Below are 25094 nucleotides of genomic sequence, written 5' to 3'. Positions count from 1 at the left end.
TGAATAAAAAACATTACAGGAACATTGCTGAAAAGCCTTTGACCAGTTCACGTGAGAAAAGCATTTTTCGTTTCAGCAGAAAGAACGGGTCTGAAACTAGACAGACCAACTTAATTCATTTTCTTATGCCATTAATAGAATATTTAATACGATAGTGACTTCGGGAAAGAGGGAAAATTTCACGCGTTATTTACTCCAAATTAATTATCTCGCAGTGCAAGCAGTGGAGTAGGTCTTCGTGACGAGACAACCTACTTGTAACCTGGTTTCCATGGGAGCGCCCTACAACGTCACCAGCTCGGAGGAAGACTCCTCCGCCCTTCTCACCAGCCTTGCGCACGCGCACACCTTCCCCTCGTCATGTGACGCAGCTCAGATTTTTCTCCTTTCGCCCCACCTCTCCTCCAGAGCGAAGAATTATACCCGCATGCCACTGCTAGCATCGCCTTTCCCGTGTCACGTGGCTCTAGCGGGTGCCGGTTTCCGGAAGTACGTCACCAGCTCGGGCCTGGCTCCACTTGAGTCCGCCCCCCTCTCGTAACTTCGATTCGAAACAAAACAAACCGCGGGGGCGGGAGTCGCCGGGGCCTGTGGGGGGAGGGTGCCGGTGAGTGGCTGTGAGGGGTGCGGAGGCGCGGCGGAGCCGGTGGGGCACAAGGGCGGGGCTACCAGTGGGAGGTGGGTCCAGCGAGCCCCTCGGGAGGTGGGGCCTCGAGGGGGCGAGTGAGGAGGCGGGGCCTGGGGGCGCCTGTAGAGGGGACACTTGCGGAGGGGGGGAATGTCTCTGTGGGGATAGGGGGTGTTGGAGTGGTTTAAATGGGATGTCGCGGCGCTGAGCCGTCCCGTCTCTTGGCCTGGCCTCAGGAGGGGGCCTCACGGCGCCTCAGGTGTGCCTTTGCTTTTGGCTCAGGAACTGTCAGTGTACAGGTGCCTCCCTTTGGCCTGAGAGTTTGGTGTACTTTGCATACGAGGGGGACCACAGTGGGTGCTGGAGGCTGGTTTGGGGCCTGGTAATCTTACTGCAACCTTGTTTCTTTCTGCTGCATGCTGGGGCTTTGTGTGCCGAACTTCAGGGCCTGGCGGCAGAGCTTGTTTTCTGTAGCAAGGATGATGTTACCGCTGGAATATATTTGTACTCCAGATAGTGCAATTTTTGTTGGCAGCCCTCTTGTAATTAACCTCCCTAGACATAATTTGGGATACATTTTGCTACTTAATAGCAATTAGTTCGATTTATAGACAGCAGAGAGATCCTTGCTGCATTATTGTCCCTTGTTGTAAATGCATTTGTATTCAACAAAAGACTCAATTTATAAATCTATGTTCAACTTACACCAGAGTCTTTTCAGTTGCATGGGATAAAGTCTGTTGGAAGGCCTTTTTGGGAGTTTGCATGTAATATTTAGGGAAGCAGGAGGAGTTTGAGAACAAAACTGAGTAGCAGCCTTTGCTGTTCCATCCAAATAGAGCAGGCAGTAGAGAGGATTGTATCATGTGGTGCAAGCAAACTAGTGAGAAATTGAGAGCAGTCCCATGGTTTGAAAAAGCTAAGGGGCTTGCTTAAGTTGCTGCAATCTAAATAGCAGAATGCAGCCACTTCATATCACAGCATGAGATGAGCAGCCTTGATCACCAATCAGATATTCAGAACACAACGTTATGACAACCTGTGATAAGTTGGATCATAGCAACTTAAATAAGACTCACTCTCATGCTGAATTGGAATTACTATTTTTTGGGTCCGCTGAGCTTGGAGCTCCAAAAAGTGAGGGTGATGTTACTGTAGGGGTATATTTATCCTTCCAATTGGTGTAATTTTGTTTAAATAAACAAATGATAAGCTTAATTTGGTCTAAATTTAACTACTTGATACCAATTAATAACACTTGGACTATAATCTTATATTCACATCTGCGATGGGACTTTCTAGGACTTTGCTCACATTATTGTAGTAATACTTAAAATAAATCTGCAAGGCCAGCTAGTGTTTTTGATCTTTGTTAGCTATTGCTTTCAGCCATTGAGAGCTTGGATGCATTCTTTGCTTTTCACAAGATGTGGAAATTGTTGCTTTGCCTTTTTTTTTTTTTTAGCAGGTTGATCCACAGTTCAAAAACTCACTGTTTTATTCTGTCCATACCAGTATGGGTAGCTGAGAATTTCCACTTGATTGGCATCCTGCAATTGGTTATTTAACTCACAATGAGGCTGGGGTGTGTGCAATTTATTTATTGCATTTGTGTGCTGCCCCATAGCCAGAGGATCTCTGGGTGACTCACAGTGCAATATGAAAATACAAATAAAAATAAACTGTAGTAACAACCCAAACCTATACAAATACGCAAACCCTACTTAGGGTTAAGTCAGCAACCATAAGATATGTGAGGGTTAAATAATCATTTTATAGTTATGCAAGAGTTGCTTAATTCTTGCATAACCCACATTCTTTGGGTTTACCTGGCAGGACAATCTCAGAGCAGGGGCTGTATATCCATGGTTATGCCCAAAGGTGCACTCAACTTACCATAGGTTAAATAATTCACAATGAGCTGTGGCATGTCAATTGAATTTGGCCAGTTTCTCATTTCTCTCCTTAAGACTTTTACTCATGTATTAAAGAATCTATTTTTTATCTGTGGTGTATTTTGTCAAAGTGATTAATCTTGCTAGTTTTTAGGTAGAACTGGATACATTTATGAGGTGTATGAATTGTTCTCTAATTCTTTGGAGATGGCCCAGCTAGGTCAGGAAGCAGGTTCACTTTTTTCCACTTACCCATTCCTTGGTGTCTTTTCCCAAGATTGTTTCATCATCTAACCACATTCTCTGCAGCATATTCTATAATGAGAAATATCTTGTTGGATAGCTTAAACTGTCTTTGTCTCAGTGAGTGGCTTGGCCCACCTGTCTGAGTGCTCTGGCATTACTTGCTAAATGGGCACCTTAGTAATATGCCTGCTTTCTAATGGCATGGATATTTGTAGCTTGGATTTCATAGGTTGGTATCCCTCAATAAAGCATAAAAGTATTGCTGTATCAGAATAAAGGTCATTCTGGATTGACATTCTGTTCATACAGTTGCCAGCCAGCTAACTGTAGGAAGCTCCAGAGTAGAGCCTGAATGTACTGCTCATCTTTTTGTTCTTTGATATTGTTCAATCATAATTTTGTGAGGGGATGGAAAATGAGCAGTGAAGGAGCATATTAGAGGTAAATGGGGAATTCCCTGAGTGGAGCTGGAGCCTTATGAATGAACTGGTAAAAAGGATGTTGTTTGAAGGCCACATGTTTCGTTTTCTGAAATTGCTCCAGGTAAGTCAGTAGAGGGTAGCTTATGACCCTTCAGATGTTTTGTTTTAGGAGTCCCAGCCTAGCCAGTGAAATAGGATGATGGGAGTTTGGGCCTACAAGTTGTCTACCTCTGAATTATTTGGAACTCTCTAAAGTCTAGCATGGCTTGTGAGGTAGTACCAACCCAGATTTAGCTGCCCTCACTGACTTAGTAATAACTTAGTAACTACTGGATCCAAAAGACATGGTATCTACAGGTTAGATTTCTGTGTGATGATCACTGCCTTTCCTAGTCAAAGAGCTTGGCAGATGATCAGTCTGGACTGTAACCCCAGATCTTCCCCTTGCACTTGTTCCAAAATGGTTGTTCCATCTTGAAGCTTTCAGTGCTCAAGAGAATAGTGTTCATAGCTAAGAGCCAGCTATCATTTTTTGGTTCCTTTAGTACTGGTGCAACTCTAGGGTTGTTAGCTGGGTGCAGGACAGCTTCAGCCTGTAGTGCCCTCTTGCACTTAGACAAGTAGAGGTTTCTCTCTTTCTTCAGCATCATAGTTGATGTCTTTGCTGCTGCTGTTTTATCTTGTGTGCTATGCCCTGAGTGACAGGAGTGGTTTGGGCATGTACATCTGTGTCTTGCTCAAGAGATCATTTCTATTGTATAAGTCAAATAGGTGGCTTCCTTTTGCTTGGCCCATGGAATACTCTGGAGGACTGAGTTGAACTTGGAAATAACAACTTAGGCATTTCAGTGTGGTATGGTCCTTTCAGGTTCCTAATTCTGAAATATTTTGGATATATATAAAATTAATAATTACGTTATTTAATAATTAAATATGCTTGTGACCATGGATGGTGAGGAATGTTACGTCTACCAGAAACAGGAAAAGACATTACAGTTCCACTGGTGAGGGAAGAACAAGGAGAGGAGACAAGGCCATGACTTGGTGAACTCATTGGAGAGGCCTAGTGGGCCTTGAAGGGCTTGCAAGGCTGCCTGTAGCAGACATGTCCCTTTGTGCTTCAAGGATCCCTGGAATGCATGTGCCTGATTACACTTCAGTGATCACATTTTCCAGGTGACTCTTAAAATCAAGGGTGAAGTTACACAGCAGAAGGTGATTGATAAACCACAGTAGCTTGTTAGCCACTCCCACGTGTGCTGGCTCATCCCTGTTCACCCCTGGCAGGCATGGGTTTTTGCAATGTATGAACCTGGTAAGCACAGTGGAAGGAAGGAACTGGTGAAAGGAACTTCAAAAGTCCAACCCTCTGCTGATAGTGCAGGAAATCCTCTGCTTGTTTCTGCTGAAGGCATAGCCATTTCAGATCTTTTGTACAGGTGACTGTTACTCTTAAGATTCTTTTCTGGAACTTGGGTGGCATTTTGAAGTAAGAGTTTCCAGACTTCATCTCTGTACCGAGAATCAGTAGGGGGAATCCACTTTCTCTAGAGTATACTTCTGAAAAAAATAAGCAGATATCTTGGGTTCCTTATATGGTAGTCTAATACTTTCTGAGAAATGAAACTGAAAGTCGCATTTGACAGCCAGGGCACTGTGTTAGCTAAGGTAAGACCTGTAGGCATTCTAGCAGGGAAAGAACCTAGAACAGTGGCCAGCCAGTGGGAAGCCTGTGTTGCTCACTCTGGCTGGTAGTAGCAAACAGGAGTGTGTCTGATCTCTTTGAAGAGAGTCTTTTACTGTATTTCAAGTGCCCTTCTGAATGCCTGAAAAAGGCAAGCAAATGGAAGGAAGACACCAAGGGCTGTCTTTAACTTAAAGGAAATTCTACTTGCTTTTGCTCCAGTTAAGAGAATTGTATTGTTTTCTGAAGCAGCATGTTAACATTCTGCTTGGAAACCAACAGCCTTGTACTTAGCTGTTCTGAATGTAGTGAGTAATGGGAAGGGATCAAATAACAGTACCACGTGGTTGTTCCGCTAGAGCTTCACCAGAATGGCCTTCTATGTGGAAAGAATATTGACTGTTTTATTTTGACTGTGGGCATGCCATGTGAAATAAAATCCCAATCTCAAAATTATCACTTCTAGTAGTTTTTCCTAAGTTGAACTAAACCCTAAAATCGCCTTGACAGGATATTATTGCCACTATCCATCAGTAGTATTTACTCTCCCTACAAAATATTACATTTCATTGGTCTGTCAGTTGGAGTGTGTTATTTCTGGAGCGCAGGCCTTATTGCAGAGTAAGTCTGAGTAAGGCTTCTGTTAAAGCTGTACCCTTAAGTGCTCTTTTCCTCCATGTACCCTCAGGCATTTGTTCCTTGCAAGAGAGATTGACCACAAAGAATCGCCAAGATAGCTGGCTCCGGAAGAAAGCGTCGCACCCCTGACCCAGACTCTGTCACTGACCCCGGTGGGCCGTTTGTTTCATCCAAGCGGCTGAAAATGTCCAGTAATGCCAGCATCTCTGGGCAGAGGAAAACAGCACGGGGTGTGGAAGATGCGACCAATAAGAAAAAGCAGAAGGATCGAGCTAATCAGGAGAGTAAGGAAGGCGAGAGGCCAGTTGGCAGTGACTCAAAGAAAGGTAGGGCTTCATGCTGTAGGTATGCATTACCATGTTTATCCATTAATAGCTGGAAAGCTATCTGAGCAGGGCCTGATAACTGTAGAGGAGATGGAGTATCTGAGTCAGACTTGGGAAATCCCAGAGAATCTAGTGTAACCGGAGTGAGAAAATTACTTCTAAATTCCTGGGCATTCTGGTTCTTTGCCTTTTGTTTAGCACTTACAGTGCAAAAACTGCTGCACAGAATCCAGCTGCTAAACCATGCTAGGCAACTAGATGTTCTGCAGTTCTTTTGAAGTACAACTCTCATGAGACCCAAGCAGCATGGGAATTGTGGGAGTTGTAATCTAAAATGTTAAGGGAGCAGTGGGTTGTCTGCCTGTTAAGCTGTCTCTGCCCAAACAGTTTATAGATTAATTACCCCAAGATCATACCTTTATTTTGGATCAATTTATCAGGCAGAACTAGCACCTATTCATTGCATGGTTCGTTCTGCTAATGATTTGGAATTTCCATCCCACTTGACACATACTGAAAGACTGAAGTTATTCCTTAGCCACTCTTCAAAATAACCATTTTATTATGAATACAATAAAGGAGCATGAAGGAATAAATCACCTGTGTTGAGTGAATATTTACCCATTCCAACTGAGCTTGTAGATGTAACGCAAGTATAATGGGCTATAGTAGGGGTGCAAACCTGTGCAAGTTTATACAGAAAAGATTCATACAACTCCCAGGATTTCCTAGCCAGTATAGTAGGTGTAAATGGGAGAAAGGAGCAAGGATGATTAACAGCAGATCAGCTTATGTGGGAACAGAGAGGGAGATGGGATGAACTTGATGACCAGTTGCTATAAATTAATCTTGAAACTGGCAAAGATCTGGTTCAGAGGATTAAGGAGGGCATGACAATTTCATAGTAATCATGCTTGACCCCACTCTTCTTGGTCATATAGCTGCCCATGACATGGAGTGAGTGTGATTTAGGAATGATTTCAATTATTCTCTATACAGATCTCATTTTAGCTGTCGTGGCTTCATATCGAGGTTCCTCAAACACTTGGGACTAGCATGCGAAGGAGTTTGAACCCTTCTCTTCTGGATGTAATAATTCACAGTGGTAGCTCTTTCCTAGCCCCATTACTTGTGGATTGTGTAATGGATATCTGATCGTCTACAAAGCAGTAACTATCATCAATCTCTCCATCTGGTTATATTAGCTTCTTGATTAGTCTTTACAGCCAAGACAGTTGCCTTCAGAAGGATATAGCCAGGGCTTTTCTGAGTGCACCTGTGGAATCAGATCCCTGTCATGCCACAATCTTGATGCAAAGTTGCAGACTTAAGTGCTATTTTGTCAATAGAAGAGTTTCAAGGCTCTCTCCAAGCCTTACACAAAAAGGGAGTCTGTCTTTATAGCTCTGAATACATAGCCAAATGCCACTGCTGTTGGACAGGCTATCTATTTTACAGGGTCTTGTGTATACAATTTTAGTGAATTAAATCAAGGAGTGATAATGTTATCAGATGTTCAGTAGCAGAATTGCTAGTAATATTGTCAGAGGTATTTGGAGGTGCTCTCCATAGAACCTCTAGAATTAAAGGTACAGACAATCTGACACTAATGGTATTGAATTGCATCTGATACTATTTGCTTGCCTCGAATAGTATATAATAGTAGTACTGCTAGTTATTGTAACATTGGTGGTGTAGAGAGGGCGAAGTCCTGAGGCTAGCAATTGCTTTCCCTTGGTGTTGATAAAAGCTGCCTTACAGCACCGCTGTCTAAATTCAGTCGGGAGAAGGGCAGCTTAGAATGGGACTACAGAGGGACACATAGCAATGATTCATTACTTCATCTTGCTGTAAATCTTCTTAGTAGATTATTACAGCAATTGGATGTTCAGCCAGCTCAGGCTGATTCAGTGACTTGTCCCTCTTGAATTAGTAGTTTCAGTCATATTGTCACTGTTTTGTAGCTTTGCCTTCCTAATATTACCAAGTTCCCTTGTTTTTGCATGCACACAGACTCACATTAGTACCTGACAAACCTAGAAAGAGAAGGGATCTGTTGCAGAGATGTGGTGCACAAACAGCACATGATGTGCTGTTCCGCAAGATGGTAGGAAAATGAGTCCATTGCCAAGGATTATGAAGAAATAACACTGCTCTATATTACCTTAAATATTTTCAGAAAAAAAGAAATGCATTAGTGTATCTGCCTTACAACACTAAACCTGCCTATTTCCGCTAGCGACAACAGAGAGAGATGCAGGCTGGTGGGCAGTGGCAAGGAATTATCCTTCACCAAATAAGGAGAGGGAAGGATGGGAGGAAACGGGGCAAAGCTGGACTTGGGATTCTGTGTGCAGCAGGTCGGTGGGGCACCCAGGGGGCATGCTTAGTGTGATTTCAGGAGAAAAAAGAATAGCCAAAGTAGATATATTTCCTATGTTTCAATTTTAGAAGAATCCAGAGGACCTTATTTTTCTGGTTGGTCACTGATACTTTAAAAACTCGCTATGGGTATAGACCACCATCTGATCCACAAATTCAAAATGGTGCAAAGACCTAGATCTTATCTGCTCAGATATGATTCTGACTGAAGTGATGATGGGAAGACTGACTGGATGACTGCCTAAGCTGGAACTGTGGAACCAAATATTTTGGTGTTAAAATAATAATTTGAAATGGAGAGCTGGCAAAAAAAATCACCTCACTCTCTAGATCCTGGTTAATCTGAAACAAATACCAAACATAAAGAGGGGTAAGGGCAGTAAGAGGTAGGAGGCAAGGAAATGAAGTTAGATAAGAAGAAGGGTATGTAGTTGCATTGGGCTCAAGAGCCTGAAACTCTTGGTGCAATACTAAAGACTCCCTACTTATCCACTCTATGGGTCTGTTATTGGGCTTCAGGTTAGCAGTTCCATTGATGTTGCTTTTTCTTTGTGCTATACAGGCAAAAGGTTCCAACAGGCCTCAACAGGTCAATGACCCTAAGTGTGTGGTTATATACTGAAGGTGTCCCAAGCTAAAATGCTGAGGTCCCAGTATGACTGGCCTGCCATTTGAGAAACTGCAATGGGTGCTTCACCGTGGGATGAAACTCTAGTTGGATAAACAAGGCAGCAGGGTGGTTCAAGCGGAAAGGTAGAGAACTGTTGGCCCGGGGTTGTGTGCTACCCCAGTTGGTGACTGTTGGGCACCTCATGGGTAGCAAGCTCCCTCCTCTATTCCCCCCTCCCCCATGGATAATGTGGAGGACACAGTGGGAACATAAGCGTTCCCCCATCCCGGCTGCAAGCCCTCTCGGGCATCCCATGGCTTGGATTTGCTGTCTAATTTTTCTTCCTGAGATTGTGTGTACTCAGTCATTGGTGTGTGCATTGTGCTGAGGAAGGTGATCTTGGGAGAAAGAGTGTGAGGTGCTCCGGCCCTGCCTAAGCGCAGCATGCAGTACCCCAAGAGAATCTGCGCCTTGCTCAGGTCTCTGCAAATGTGATACAGACCTTCTTGATGTGCTGTAGCTAAGAGGAAAGCAAGGACATTTGTTTCTTTTCTCTGTGGTGCTGACATCAGAAACTGATAATAGAAGGAGAATGAGGGATCAAGATAAATAGCAAATCTTACAAGTAACAATAATATGACATTTCTAAAATACGAGGAAACATTGATGAAATGTGGGTTAAAACTGCACTACAGAAGATGCCAATTAAAACACAGTAATTAATACAACATAAAACTCTATAGAACATAAGAAATTATAAAACATTGTCTTTGTGTTTTGAATAGCTAGCTGTCTGTACAATTTAACCGAATACTTTAGTGATGTAGCTTTCTCACTGCTTCAGTAGAGAGGGGGTGGCCCTGAAACTGGCCTTTTTGATGCATGAGAGTGCCTTTGTAATTTGATACTCACAGCAGGATAGAAAGATGTTTTGCCTGTCCCTATAACTCATCTATATTTTTTCTATTGATTCAAAAATTGTCTTTTTGCTGCATAATGTTAACTATTATTATTATTGTTAACTATGTTTTACCATTAAGCAATGTAGTCTATTACATTGTTGAATTAGTTGTATTTTCTTTTTACATGCACCTTTTGTTATGCAATTTAAGCCACAATCTATGCATGTTTTATAACATTTTATCAATTTTATAATTGTATTTTTTCTGGTAAGATAGGCACTTTGTCCTGATCTTATTCTTGTTTTTATTGGCCAGGAAATTATCTCCTGATATGAAACCTGCCTCCTGTTTCCACAGGCCAGACAGCCTCAGTGAGCTTGTATGCCTTGTTACTTTCCTCTGGGCCAATGTTATTCCCTCCTCCTTGAGTAGGCAGGTTCCTTATCCTGGCAGCAGTGGGTAGTTCTGCAGCGGTGTGCTGTTTAAAAACATTACCTTAAAAATAACGTAAGGAGCAGAAGCTTTGTGCAACTGGCATTTTTGGCAGTGGCTGCTCTGATGGCTCATGGCAAAGCAGCACACCTCTCATATGTTTCTTTGATCACTAGAGCCTTCCCCTGGCCTGGAACTGATAGAGCCCAGTTGGCAGAGGGAGTCTGAGGAGGGTAAGTCAGAGAGGTGCATGCCTACATGGGGCTCAGCTCCTGAGCCACCCGATCTCTTCTCACCATGTGTTCATCTCACCACTGTTTAGCTTTTTCCCTTCAGGCCTAACAAGCAGTCTAACAAGCAGTAGACATCTAATGGCCTAACAAGCTGTAGAAGCAGCATGACAGAGAAGGGGTGCCATGACTACCATGGAGCAAACAGCTGTCTGACTGCTTCAGTAGAGCAGGGGCAACCCTGACACTAGCCGTCTTGAGGCATGAAAAGCATGTGCTGAGAAAATGAGTGTGTAGGGGTTAGAACACAGGAGCATTTAGTGCCTGCTGTTTCAAGCATGTTGGGTCTCTTTCCCATGGATGAGACAAGTGGTTATAGATCTGTGTCAATAATCATCTCATTTTATTCATTTCCAGCATTTAGTAATCAAATATGTAATATTTGGGATTTTTATAATACTTCAGTCTCTTTAAAGTGATTCACATGCATCATTTGCAAAATTCTTACACCATCCTGATATGAAACTGAGTGTGAGCAGCTTGCTCAAGGTCACCTAGTAAGTTCATTACCGAGGTGAAATATTCTTTGAACAGGGATGGGCTTGACTTATGCACTGCACCAGCTCCCAGCATCTTGTTTAACATGCTAGTTCTGAAAATGAATGTTTTATTTTGTGTTACAATAACAAAAAGTATGTACTAGTTGCCATCCTAACATCACATGCAGCAATGAGTTCTTATGTATCAGTTAGACCATATCTCAAGAGAATATGTCTGGATACTTGCACTTTATTAAGTGTTCCACATTATTTCAGATCCTTTACTTGAAGCCGAAATCCTGTAGTTCATTCTGCTTTGGATCAGCAAGTGCAAGGTTGGCATTACACATTTCTTCTTTTATTTTTTAGACCTGCTGCTGGACTGGAAGCAAAATGATCGTGAAGTCATTATAAGGCTGAATGTGGGCAGTGGGGTCCCAAAACCAGAAGAAGTAGATACATGTTTTACAGATACAAGTTGTGTTGTCAAGTTACCTGGTGAGTGACTATAGCTTTTTGTTCATATTTCATAGCAGGAAAATGAACTACTTTTTGTCTTTTCTTTTTTAAACTTTTTCATTTCCACTCAGAAATGAAGTGATCATCAGAAATTGCCTTTGCCTAAAGCAAAAACAGACAGCAGGTAAAACAAAGTCAGAGTCAAAGAAGCAACAAAGCTGTGCTAGATGGGATCATGCATGGACTTCTGCCTTGTCAGGAATAAGAAGACTATGTCCTACCCTTCTGTGCAAAAATAATGGAGAATTAGACATTTACATGCTGAGTTAACACATAAGAAGTGTATTACCTGGGGAGACTCTTGAGCATTAGCAAAAAGAGCTGTTGGTGATTTTCAGGGTGAGGTTCTCTGATTCATAAGTCAGTATGGAAAGTGAAGAGGATTCAGACCTAGAGCAATATATTCTTCCTGCAGTATAGTTTATAGATCTGGGAATTTAGGAAGACACTCATCCAGCTAGAAGTGTTGCAGAAAGGGGGAGGAAAGGGTGGACATCAGGCTAGTCAGAAATCTTGGGAGATTTTTTTTTTAAATTGAAGCTTTCTTTAGTTGCTGCTTCAGATGCTACAGTCTTTAGGTTGGGGGACCTGTTAAATCCTGCTGCCATAACAAATCTCTGTTAGACTTTGAATTTTCAAGCCTCTGGGGGAAGAAGAGACATGGGAAAGACCAAAAAGTGTAGAAACATACTTGCAGTTATTATTCCATGGACAGCACAGTGTAGAATTTATTATGGAGGAATTGGTGCAGTATCCTGAGAGAGATAGTGTTTTGTTCATTTTTTTAAAGATCCCACAGAGCTGCAGAAATAAGCCTGAAAACATGTTGCTCGGTATTACTGCTGTTAAACATACTCAGCACACAGGAAGTAGCAAAAGTCTTGGACAGGAGATGCTAGTGCTTAGGGCATGGATTTTACTTTGTACGATTATTAGCCATTCTCCAAATTTCTCAGCTCACTTCTCCCTCATTCACACTGAACCATAATTTATAACCCCCCTTTTCCCTCAGTCTTTCACCAAATTGATAATAGAAACTCTTCTCTCCAAACAAGTCTTCAAATAAAAGAATAAACAAAGCTACTCTGCAAACTGTATGACATACTGTATCAATAAACCAAATCTATTAGTAGCTCAAGTCTTCATGCAAAATGTTGGGCAACTGCAAAACTGGCTGAACTGTTCCAGAGTCTCATGCGGATGGCGCAGCATTGTCCTGGTTCTGTAAGCATGCCGGTTCTTCTCTTTCGGTCAGGCTGTGTCTTGTCCAACATGAGCATAATCATATTCTTGGAGTGCATGTCAACAGACAATTTAACTTTGCACTGTCAGTGATGACTTGCAGTGACCTAGAATCATAGGATATTAGAGTTGGATGTGGCCCAAAAGACTGTAAAATCCAACCCCCTGCTTAGTGCAGGATTCCAAGTTACAGCATCCCTGGCAGATCGCTGTTTGTTTGCATCTTGTATGCCTGCAATGTGGAGGATTCCACAACTTCCCTAGGTACTTGTTTCCATTGCTCTAACTCAGGAAGTTTCTTCTGAAGTCCAGCCAGAATCTGGCTTCCTGTAACTGGAACCCACTGTTTCATGGCCCTGCACTGTCGGCATGATTAAGAGATCCTGGCCCTCTTCAGTGAGACAACCTTTCAAGTATATGAAAAGCATTGCCATATCTACCCTTGGTCTTTTCTTTGGGCTAAACTGCCTGGTTTGCTCAGCCTCTCCTCCTGGGACCTTTCTTGCAGCCCTGTAATCATCTGAACCTTTTAACAGTTTGTTTGCATCCTTCTTGAAGTGTTGTACCCAAAATTGGACGTGGTACTCCAGATGGAGCTTAACTGATGCCAAATAGAGGGGAAGCTGCATTTCTGTTAATGGAGCCCAAAATAGCATTTGATCTTTTTTTGCAACTGCCTCACATTGTTGGCTCATATCCACCTTTTGATCTTCAGCAATATCAAGATCCTTCTTGCTTGTAGTATTGTTGAACCAAGTATCCAACACCTTGTTACTGTACGTTGTTCCTGTTTCCTGGGTGTCAAACTCGGCATTTGTCCCTATTGAATTTCATTCTGTTTCTTTCAGCCCAGTGCTCCAGCTTTCCCAGTCCTGATTCCTGAAATCTGTTCCTTGGAGATGCCATTCAGAAGCCTGGTGCAGGTGCAGGTGCTGCCCTACTTAGGGATGGAACCTGCATTTGTGCCGTATTAGGAAGGGAAAGTTAGTGGTACAAGCACAAGACTGTTGCCCTATATGTTGTCTTTTCCTCACCCCTCAGATGGCCGCCAATGGAGCTGCCAGTTCTATGAGGAGATTGAGAGCTCCTGCAGCAAAGTCCAGTACAAGAAGGGCAATATTCTACAGCTGGTGCTGCAGAAGAAGATCCCCTTGCACCACTGGGCTTCACTCTTGGTAAGGTTCAGTTTGTTCTATCTTGTTCATGCATGTGGTCTCTTCTTTAGTTTAACCTTTGTTGAAACCTTGAATCCTAACAAGGATGGTTAGAATGGGAGGTAAGGTAGCTCTCTCCTTGCTCAGACTTACTGGCATGTTACTGTAGGGTGACACATTGATTGTAATGACTGCAGGTAGACAGTCTCTCGCTCTCTGTCCATGGCTGGCATACGTCTGCTCCTTGTAGGCAGATGTACCACATCCATTAAACTCAGAGGGTTGTATCCAATGCCAAACTTGTTCCATTAATGTCAGTTGATGGAGTACAAAGGACTAACGGAATATAACCCAATGACTGATCAGAACTTTCTTCTCTCTCTACTTAATATGATAGCTTTAAGCTTGATTTAATGCTTTATTTCCAGAAACGTGGCAAAGAAGGCTCAAGGGAGCAGACCAAGAGAGCTGTGTGTAAGGAGAATGGCAAGGAGAAACCTGCTTCGATGGGGGAATTATCTGATGAGTCCCAGCCTGATAGCACCATGGAACCATGCAAAGGCAAACGAGAATCCTCCAACCCGAAGCGAGCTCCAGAGAAGAATGAAGCTGCCGGAGGCAGGAACTCAGCCCGCGTGGGGATGCCAACAGGCCCTATGGCCAAAAGGGCAGTGTGTGTCAATGTCAGTCTGTCTAAGGAGGAAGGGAGCAGCAGCAGCAGCAACACAGGCAGCACTGGGCTCTCTGAGCAAGCTGGCAGCCAGAGGAATGGCCAGGGAGCCCAGGACGATGCTCTGGCAGACGAGGTGAGGAGCGGCGGGGATGGTGTGATCCGCTGTGATCTTTTGACCCAAGGCAGGAAACTTGCACTTTGCTTGTTCATGAGAACTGTGCCAAAAGGGGCAGTAGGCACATCTTTCCCCTATGGCATGCCCAGGTACTGGCTTTTCTAATGGTTATAGGCCAGGTGATTTAAAGAATGGCGTGTATGACTGCCAGATCTCTGTGGTATGCCTCACAGTTAAATATTCTGCTGTAGCCATCTCTGCACCACATAGTGCCTCTTACTTTTCTCCCTGTGTTGCCAGGCTGACAATCTGGAGAGGGAGTCATCACCCATGGAAATGCAGCTGCCTTCAGCTCCTGCAGACACACTGCCCCATCAGCATCAGCCATGCCCAGAGAAAAGGATTCCACTGCCATCTGTTTCTTCTGAGGCTGCACAGGGGCCAGAAGCAGTTTCTGCCTTCAGCAAAGGCCTCTTTTCCTCCATATCTTCCAGAGATACTGAGAAGAGAGACTGGCCCAGGGACAGTGATACTCTAGAGGCTGTTGCTAATGGTGAGGAAGGCTGTGGGTCATGTATTGGAAGCAGAGGGGTTACCGAACTCTTTCTGGAGATTTATATCAATCTAATCTGCAGAATAGGAATAGTCCCTTTCTGTTTGCCAAAACTGGGCATGGACAAAGACTGTATTTTGTGCAGTTTACTTGATGTACCAGACTTGGACCCAGGTAGAGACTTCTGCATTCTGAAACTGTGCTTTCGTTTCTAAAACAACTGGTTAGCCCTTAATAGGCAAAGGTCTGTAGCTCAGTGCTGGAGCACATACTTTGTATGCAGAAGTTCCCACATTGCCAGGTGGGGCTGAGAAACATGCAGATGCACTCAGAAACCATGCAGAGGCCCTGCCAGTTGGGGTAGATTAGACTGAGCAATGTGGCCTATTGGTCTGACGTGGCTGCTTCCTTTATTCCCAAGCTTATAACTAGGCTTGAAAATGTTTGAACAAGAAGAACAGGATCGTAGCTGGGAACATCTCTGCTCAATGAGACAGCAGTGAACTAGATGAGCCAGTGCTCTGACTTGGTGTAATGTTTATGCCTGATGAAGTCTTAGAAGCTGGGATGAGGGTGTGACTAAGGCTGCTTAATGGCCTCCTTTGGCAAGAGCTGGCAGGATCAGTGGTTGCTTCATTGTTTGGATCTCCTGTGGTACTCTTGTGGCTGTACCAAAAACATTGGCTTTTCTGGAACTGTAGTCACCTTTTATGGCTTACACTTGCTTGGGTGCTGTAGAGGCGATATTCAGAGAATCTGCATTGTCGCTGCTGTTACTGTAGTTGTCACTGTTACTGTATTTGTTTCCTCCCAATCTCAGAACCGGAGTCCATTGTGAATCTGACATTTGTGAAGAATGATTCGTATGAGAAAGGGAATGATTCTATGGTGGTTCATGTTTACGTGAAGGAGATTCACAAGGAGAGGTCCAAAGTGCTCTTTCGGGAACAGGATTTCACGTTAATGTTTCAGACAAGGTACAGCAACTCCTGAAGGTACTGCTTTGCTGTTAGTCCTTCTAGAGCTGGATGGTGCCAGTTATCACCATTGTCCAGGCCGGAAAGTTAGCTGGAATTGACACTGGGGAAGGGCTAGCTCCCATTTCAAGGTTTGGTACACAGCTTGTGTCTGAATTCTTCTTTCTCTTTGCAGTGATGTCAACTTCCTGCGACTGCATCCAGGCTGTGGCTCTCATACAGTATTCAGGTGGCAAGTAAAACTCAGGTATCAAATGTTAAGAGTTGTTCTTAAGTTGTCCATCACTATAACAGAATTATTTTGCTAATATGCTCCAGCAACAGGCAGGCACAACAATCCCCCTACCAGCCTCTCATCCTTGCAACTTCTTCTTCCTTCTCTTTCTCCTCCTATATTTTTATTTTATACTGATAATTTTAATTTTATTTTTGTAAATCAATGTATTCTTTGTATTTTTATATTTAATGGTAATTTATTATGTACTATTGTATCTCAATGTATTTTATCATGTTGCAAGCCGCCCCGAGGTTTCGGCAAGGGACGGCATAGAAATGCTATAATAATAATAATAATAATAATAATAATAATAATAATAATAATAATAATATCAGCTTTTGATCTAGCATTTATTTATTTATTTTAAGCTTTTCCAGCTCATCTACCACTGACGTCTCAGAACAGATTACAATAAAAAGCAAATTAAAAAAAGCCAAACAAGCACAGCATTTGGCAATTCAAGATAATAAAATCCCAGTTAAAACCAACTAGACATTAAACTAATGGGAAAATGAAAAGGGGTTTGCCTGACGCTGAAAAGAATAAAGTGTTGGCACCAGGCAAACCTCTCTGGGGAGCGTATTCCACAGTCGGGGTGCCACCACAGAGAAGGCCCTCCTCCAGGTAGCCACCCTCCTGATCTCTTTCAAGGAGGTCTCCCTGAGCAGGACCTCTGCCTCAGGTCTCAAGTGATGGGAGGGCAGATAGGGAGGAAGGCACTCCTTCAGGTATCCAGGACCCAAGCCATTTAGGGCTTTGTAGGTCATCACCAGCACCTTAAATTGGGCCTGGACTTCAGTTGGCAGCCAGTGGAACTGATAGAGGACCAGCGTTATAGGTGAATACCTGCCGGTCCCCGTTAACATGTGTGGCTAGTCATCCAGGCTAAAGCCAATCAACTTCTGCAGTCTGGGTGCTCTTGCTTTTGCTTTTACTTTGGCCAGGGGACATTATCCCCCAGCTCCACTTTCCTTTTGTGTCATATGGATGCAAGTGTGTCTAAAGTATAAACTCAGTTATTCAGAAATGTAATTTTGGGGAACCCTGACATAGGACCTCTGTCAGAGAAGCATGTTTTATATTCCTGTGTAATGGAAGAAGCAGACTACTCCACAGATTCTCTCACATAACAGGCAGCAGCTATTTGTCCTGCTTGGTTGTATGCCTGCTGTTCTTTGATCTACCTATCTTACCTTTGCTGGGTTGCCTTGCAGGAATCTCATAGAGCCAGACATCTGCACGTACAACTTCACCACTGCCCGCATTGACATTTGCTTGAAGAAACGGCACAGCCAGCGCTGGGGAGGCCTGGAGGCTCCTGCCACACGAGGTCTGCACCTTGGCTTTTTGGGACTCATTTTGCTGGGGTTCCCTGGATGTGGCAAGGAGGTGGATAACGGTACAGCAGTCAGGCTGAGTGTAGGAACATCAAAACAGCAAGTCAGAAGGGGTCTCCCGGGCCTTCTAGTCTGACTCCTGGCTCCAGCTGGCTCTGCTCATGTAATACCCAGCATGTGGTTGTCCAGTCTTTCCTTGAACACCTTCACTGATGGTATCCCCACCTCCCATGGAAGCCTATACTAGGGGTCCTAACCTTCAGGAAGTACTTCCCAACATCCAACCTGAAACCCAGTTCCTTGAGCTTTGCCCCATGTACTAATGTTGAGAATTATTGTGGGGAGTAGAGGTGACCAGATTGCTGCTTGTATTACTTGATTTGCTCTAACTTGGGACTGAGGAAGAGGCTTGATATTTTGAATTCTACTAAGAGTAAGTGAAGTCCATTTTAGAGCAGACTCTTCAGCAGATTTCTTTATACCTCTGGTTAAACAAGGGAGAAGTGCTATTGTGCAGCAACAGTCCAAGCAGGGATGGTCGTGAACAGCATTCCCCCTGACTTCAGTGTACAAGGTGCTGCTAACCACAAGCCTACTTTTCCCCCTTTTTAAGGTGCAGTGGGTGGTGCAAAGGTTGCCATGCCAACAGGCCCTACCCCCTTGGATAAAAGCCAACCAGGAAGCAACCAGCTCCCACTTTCAACCAAAGAGGAGGCACGTGCGGGTGAGAAGGAGAAATCGCGAGCAGAAGACAGTGGCCTGGATGGCGTAGCTGCTCGGACAGTGTCTGAGCATGTGCCAGTGAAGCAAGAACCACTTGTGCCCTCGGTGAGAACTTACACCCATTGCTGAGATTCCCACTTCCTAGTCTCCTGGGCCCCCTGACATAGGCAAACTGGCAGGCAATCCATTGATGAAATGGAGTGGGTGTCTTATAGCTCTACATCTTGCTTCAGTGTACTGCTGCTATACCTCTGTGCTGATTTGGGTGCAATTGCTGTGGTTTCATTGTCTTCTTCTGGGTTAACTTTTGGTAACAGCCAGAGAGCCTCAGTTATTAGGCGGGAAGGGAGGGGAAGGGGAAGGGGGAGTAACGAAACATATTTATTTCATTTCACTTTTACGCCATTCCATAATCTGAGGGTTCTTAGAAGTTTGTTCTCTTCCAGCCCAAGCCAACATGCATGGTTCCTCCAATGACACACAGCCCTGTCAGCAGTGAAAGTGTGGAAGAGGAGGAGGAAGAGGAAGATAAGAAAGTGTGCCTACCAGGCTTCACAGGGCTGGTAAACCTGGGCAACACCTGCTTCATGAACAGTGTCATCCAGTCTCTCTCCAACACCCGAGAGTTGCGGGATTACTTTCATGGTAAGCAACATCTTGGGTCAAAAGGGGAGTCTCTGCACCTGCGCTGGTCTTGCTCCTCTGCTTTCCAGAGCGGTGACCATAAGAGCCCTCACAAATTCTCTTCTGTGTGCCTCCTAGATCGTTCGTTCGAGTCTGAAATAAACTACAGTAACCCACTGGGAACGGGGGGACGCCTGGCGATTGGCTTTGCTGTGCTTTTGCGGGCCCTGTGGAAAGGCACACACCATGCCTTCCAGCCTTCCAAACTGAAGGTAAGGCATCCTGGTGAAGTGTATGCAGGTTGAGAGGATGAGCTGCTTTTTGGCAGCATGAGGTCATACATGTTGCTACGCATAAATTTGTTCCTGGCTGAACAAGGGCTGGCTTTTAATGCTCTTTCACACTCTAGAGCATCCTTCCTCAACTTGATATCTTCTGGATGTGTCGAACTGCAACTCATGCTGGTCAGGAATGGTGGAAGTTGCAGGCCAGTGCATCTGGAGAGCACCAGTATAGGGGTGACTGCTCTGGTGAGACTGAGAAAGAACAGACGGGGATATGTAGATGGGCACAGGCGTCACAGAGGCTGGGTATCACCTGGCAGCAGGGAACAGGTTTTGCTCACACCCAATAGTTTGCAGGAGAGCTTCCCTTTTTTGGCTCGTGTGTATGGACAGATACCATAAATGGCTTGCAGAGTGATTCTGTTCAGGCCGCTGTGGGTGGTAACAGGAAAATGTACTGTCCCTGGTGCTAAGTGATTTGGCAAGCTTCCCTCAGGGAAAGTACACAGCACCCCCTGATGACAATGCACCCAAATGTTGTAATGATGGGCATTATATTAAGAATAAATGGGAATTAATAACGACAGTTTATGGAAACATGTTTGGTATCCTTTGGCTGGAGTGATTTGGATGCCTAGATGCTCACCCAGCACAACTGTTGCCTTACCTGAGTAGCAGGCCTCTGGGATTTGTCCAGCCTTGATCTAGGCTCTGCACACTTCTGAAGCCGCTAGTCCTGGTCATTCTTATTTTCTTTACAGCCCCAAAGTTTGTCCAAATACATTCACATCTTGCTTGGTGTTTCCACTCTTGCTAGTCTATGGGAGGAGGTGTAGTAGTCCTGTTGGCCATACCAAACAGATTATTGACTGTTGCTGCTCTTAATTCTCTTCATTTTTACTACTCTTATTTCTAAACTGCCAAACAGCCAAAGCTCTCTGCATGGGTTACAACAGCACATTAAAAACAGTATGATGCGAGTACCCTACTCTTTCTGCAGGCAATTGTGGCCAGCAAAGCCAGCCAGTTTACAGGCTACGCTCAACATGATGCCCAGGAATTCATGGCTTTCCTGCTGGATGGGCTCCATGAGGACCTGAATCGCATCCATATCAAGCCATACACAGAAACATTGGACTCGGATGGACGGCCAGATGAGGTGAGCTCTGTAGCATTAAGAGGGCCTGAGGGAAGCTAGGAGAAGCCTGGACTGATGAAGCATTTACTTACCCTTGCTGTTCCTCTTTCATTGCTAGGTTGTCGCAGAAGAGGCTTGGCAGCGGCACAAAATGAGGAACGATTCCTTCATTGTGGACCTGTTCCAGGGCCAATACAAATCCAAGCTAGTGTGCCCTGTGTGTTCAAAGGTAGGCTGCTGGCCCCCTGAATTCCCTGGCTACTGCTTAGCTCTGTGATCCTGAGGGGCCACATACGTGTATCTGTGGCTACATTTCTGCTGCTGGCTATGGGGGCGGGGGGATTAGTTTTGCCTGTGAAGTTAGTGTCAGTTCTCATTTTGTTGTAGTTCTGCATTTCCCTCATGCTCCTTTGCTCCACTGTCCCCGTCCAGGTTGTCTCCTTACTCTGGCCAGTATCCGTTAAGCCTAGAGCCCATCTCTGTTCCTCTGGATTTTGTCAATGCTTCCCGCGAATACCAAGTAACAAGCCCTTTGTTTGCAGGTATCCATTACATTTGATCCCTTCCTGTATTTGCCAGTCCCCCTACCCCAGAAGCAGAAAGTGCTGACAGTCTATTACTTTGCAAAGGAACCCCACAAGAAGCCTGTCAAGGTAAGGGGGCATGCCGCATGAGTGCATTCTTCATCTTGTGCTGCAAACACCTTAGACTGGCTTTCCTGTCCTGAATGGCTTTGAGTGTCAGAGTTCCCTGAATGGCAGGCGGTGCTGTTTTGCACTCATGTCCTGCTTGTGGCCTTTCCCTGACTTACCTCCCTCCATTTAGTGCCTAAGTGGCTCCTTTCATCAGCTGAGCTCAGACACTAGAAGTGAACCTAACAAAGAAGAATTTGCCCAGAGTAAGATAGAAGAGTGATGCTGCAGTACGAATTGAATTGCTACCATTGTCCATGTGTCCATTTTGCTTTTAATAACAATTACCATGCCACACCAGTGCCTGTTTTCTTTGTAGCTGGGAAAGATGGTAGTTTAAACATTCAAGATTGCCATAACAGTTAGCTTGGCCCTTATTCTGCTTAATTTGAGACAGGACTCGGCCTTTGATGTGTCTTTGACAGTATGTGGGGGAACAGTAAAGGACTTTTAGTGCTCAGGTGATGGCAAACATGTGGGTTTGGCTTTGACCTTTGATTTAGCTGCTGGGTCCTCCTGGTTTCAGTGTTTGGCTGTGGTGAAAAAGGCAAATTCCATGTTATGCATGGTGTGAAAAAGGCAAATAAGGAAATGTTGTTCTCCTTCTATCATAATACCAGAATTCAGTGGGTTTATTCTGTGAAGCTGATTGTTGGGGAATTCAGAACCATTCAAAAGAAGTACTTCTTCATGCAATCTCAAAAGATGAAGATCTGGAAAAAGATACAGAAAAATCCACCAAATTGACCAAGGGGCTGGAACAACTCCCCCACAAGGAAAGGGATACAATATTGGGGGTTATTTAGTTTTAGAAAAAGGCAAGTAAGGTTGGGTGACATGATTGAGATGCATGATATAATGGATAGTCTGGAGAAAATGAGTAGAGAGTTTTGCTTCCTCTGTTTTAGTGCTAGAAATCAGGGCCAGGACTTGAATTATAGGCAGTTCAGGACAGAAGGCCAGGACTTCTTCACACAATGTTCAGTCCAACTATGGAATCCACTGAAGGGGGCAGAAGGTTGTCACAGTCATTTCCAGCTTGTGCATTTCAGGCCATTGCTTGGATGCTGCATAAACTGAATGCAGGACTAGATCAACCCTTGGTGTGATCCAGCAGGGCTGTTCTTATGGCCGGACTGGCACAGAGGAAGGGCTGGGCTGAAACTCCTGAACAAGGAGCTTCTTCCCTGGTTTGAAGGAGACGGAGGAGTCCATCCTAATGGTTCAGTGGTAGAACACATACTTTCTGTGCAGAAGGTCCCAGGTTCAGGGACTAGACGACCCCTTAGTTTCTAATGAACTAAAGTGGAAGTGAAATATTTCTGTGCTAGATCTGTTGCTCTGTTAGTAGTCTTTCTGTTGATCCTGTTGCTAATACAAAATGCTGAAGTTTAACACTTATTTAAATGTGTGGCATCCCTCATGGTATGCACAGAACTTAGAACTGGGGAAGTCCCACTGAGATTAGAGAACGGTGTAAAGATAGCAGGGATTGACTGTGTAGTGTTACTGGGGTGGAGAACTCTGTGCCAGGAGGGGGAAGGGGTGACTTAGAGCACTCATAGGGAAGCACAGAGCCACAACTATGCAGTGCTGCAAACTGTCTGCATTTGACTGGGGCTCATGATTAACTTTTCTCATGGGTTTAAAAAAAAGCTTTGGTACCCCGGAATGCTAGCTGATAAACAGAGTCAGAGGATGGTGGCTGACCTTTTGTGCCATTCAGAGGTTTGGGGGGCGGGGGCGTTTGGAAGAAAAAGTAGGTGTTGATGGAGGAATTGGGCTAATCGCTGGCATGGCTGCACATGCGGATACCTCCACCTCAATATGTGCACTTTCCCCACAGTTTCTGGTGAGCATCAGCAAGGAGAACTCTACTGCCAAGGAGGTGCTAGACTCGGTGTCACATAGTGTGCGGGTGAATCCTGAGAACCTGCGCTTGGCCGAGGTGATGCAGGAATGCTGCTGAGTATTGTCTGTCTTGTTTTTATGTCTGAAAATAATAGGAATTGCTACCTGGTCTATGTGCATGCTCTTACACTCACAAGGATGCAGGTAGGTCCTAGAACCAAGACTAGACAGTTAAACTTACGCAGTTGTCCAGGAGAAAAGAAGAACATGTTCCACTGATGCCAGAGAGAATCCCAAATTGGCACCAGCCACAATTTGGGATGGGAAAGCTATCGCAGAAAACGCCTGTCCTCTCATCACCAGCCTCCAGAGCTTTCATTTCCTGTTAATGCATTGCTCTTTTCTGTGGTGCTAGTCTTAGTTGATCCACTGGGAGTCTCTAAATATGTGAGAGACTAAGTTAGCACCAAGGCTTTCTGCAAACAACATTCCACCAAGGTTTTTGTGCAAAACTCAGCTCTGCCGTTTCCCTCCACTCTCATTGGGTTCCCTAACCCATGGCATCCAAATTCTTCAAGTGCCAGCACAACGCCATCTGTTGCAAGTTGTGTCAGACAGTGCTACATCCTTTCCTACAAATACATTTCTTATGAAAAGAAAAATCAAACCACAGAGCAAATGTTGTTTTATTCAAAGACTTAATTTGTGCCAGGGCTTTTCAGGGTAAGCCCTGAAATCTTTTTATTGAGCCCAAGTCCATGAGTATATGACAAAAACTGCCTCCAAACATGTAGAAAGTGAATTTTCCTTGTTCCTGGGGCACCTGCAGTCTGTTCTTCTTATGCCTTTGATATGTTTACAGTGAAGAAACTGGACTCGTTTGTTTTAGATGTATGTTTTGCTTTTTTCTTATAACTCAAAGCGGCCTACATCATTCTTCTGCTCTCAATCATATCCCCACAACAACAACTTTGTGAGGTAGGTTGGGCTGAGAGTCTATGACTAGCCTAAAGTCACCCAGTTTTTCCCATAGCGAAACAGGGACCAGTCCCACACTCTTAACCACTACACTGCACTGGCTCTCCAACTGAATTAAATGAATCCTTTTGGCATAAGACTGTTTCCTAGCCCTGACTTTCAGCCCACTGCCCTTCTAAGAATGCTGCTTGCAACTCCTTCCCTTTCTAGGAAGCTTTCCATGCCCCTTCCTCACAGTCTAGGGCTGAACTCTAGGGCTGAATTTTTAATGTGAGAGCTAAATCCAATGATGCCATCCTTTTCCCTTCAAAAAAATGGATGAGGCCCCAGTTACCACCAACTTTCCAGCAGGCATTCTCTGTTTCAGTCCCTACATGGTTTCAGAAGATGCAATGAGCTACCCTATTCCAAATGTGTTCAGCAGACAACTGAGCGCACTGTGTGTAGTGAACACCTTACTTCTCATCTTGGAGGCCCTGTGGGTATCCCAGTAGACACCATAGAAACACTGAGGCATTTTCCCCCACCCCTGTTCCATGCCACAAGTGGATGCCATTTTGGCTTGCTGTGTGCTTTTTTTAATCTTCAAAAGCAATTTTGTGGCAGGAGAATGTGAAAAGTAGCTGTGAAGCCATCTTTCCTCAGTTTGTCAGCTATAGGCAGCTAGTACCTTGGAAAAGTTGCATGTGGTTGACCATGCTTTCTTGAAAAGAAACATCTTTGTATAGCAGCTTCTGCACAAAAAACAATTTCTTAATTTCTATTTCTTTAGTGCAGTTGCACAGCAGTGAGAATTTGAAGGCTAGGCTTAAGGATTTGTATGATGCCAAGGGGTAGCAGGTGCTTGCTCTGGCATTGCTTCTGCCAAGGCTCCAGAGCCATTTTCCCTGTTCTTGTGAGCGGTCCAAAGAAACTCAAAATTCAAGGGAATTTTTACTGTGATGGAGGGTGCCTCAGGGAATGTGCACCCCCTTCACAGCAAGAGCCTTTTCTTTCCCACTGCAGTTCCCATTTGGGTGCAC

The 25094-nt window shown here is 44.4% G+C and overlaps 1 protein-coding gene across 5 annotated transcripts in view; it reads left to right on the top strand.

Annotated features, from left to right (window-relative positions):
• Positions 1-401: 401 nt before the first annotated feature.
• USP19 (ubiquitin specific peptidase 19) overlaps positions 402-25094 on the top strand; it is a 39369-nt gene continuing 14676 nt past the window's right edge. Inside the window, exons 1-17 of one of the 5 annotated variants that reach the window (XM_044451849.1) lie at positions 402-489; positions 5564-5840; positions 10343-10399; positions 11305-11433; positions 13738-13871; positions 14279-14656; positions 14939-15191; positions 16012-16168; positions 16344-16415; positions 17660-17775; positions 18396-18610; positions 18952-19150; positions 19268-19401; positions 20414-20572; positions 20670-20780; positions 21094-21204; positions 23090-23191. In XM_044451849.1, coding sequence (XP_044307784.1) covers positions 5699-5840; positions 10343-10399; positions 11305-11433; positions 13738-13871; positions 14279-14656; positions 14939-15191; positions 16012-16168; positions 16344-16415; positions 17660-17775; positions 18396-18610; positions 18952-19150; positions 19268-19401; positions 20414-20572; positions 20670-20780; positions 21094-21204; positions 23090-23191 — 2469 coding nt within the window. In that variant the 5' untranslated portion in view covers positions 402-489; positions 5564-5698. Of the gene's footprint in view, positions 608-3294; positions 3313-5563; positions 5841-10342; positions 10400-11304; positions 11434-13737; positions 13872-14278; positions 14657-14938; positions 15192-16005; positions 16169-16343; positions 16416-17659; positions 17776-18395; positions 18611-18951; positions 19151-19267; positions 19402-20413; positions 20573-20669; positions 20781-21093; positions 21205-23089; positions 23192-25094 lie in introns of those variants that run through there. The other 4 variants (XM_044451847.1, XM_044451848.1, XM_044451850.1 and 1 more) reach the window with 4 other exon arrangements.

Source organism: Varanus komodoensis, unplaced genomic scaffold, assembly GCF_004798865.1.
Source record: "Varanus komodoensis strain SLA01 unplaced genomic scaffold, ASM479886v1 scaffold6_4, whole genome shotgun sequence".
NCBI classification, from domain to species: domain Eukaryota; kingdom Metazoa; phylum Chordata; class Lepidosauria; order Squamata; family Varanidae; genus Varanus; species Varanus komodoensis.
The sequence above is the reverse complement of the archived record's forward strand: the minus strand, read 5'-3'. Positions and strand labels throughout refer to the sequence as shown.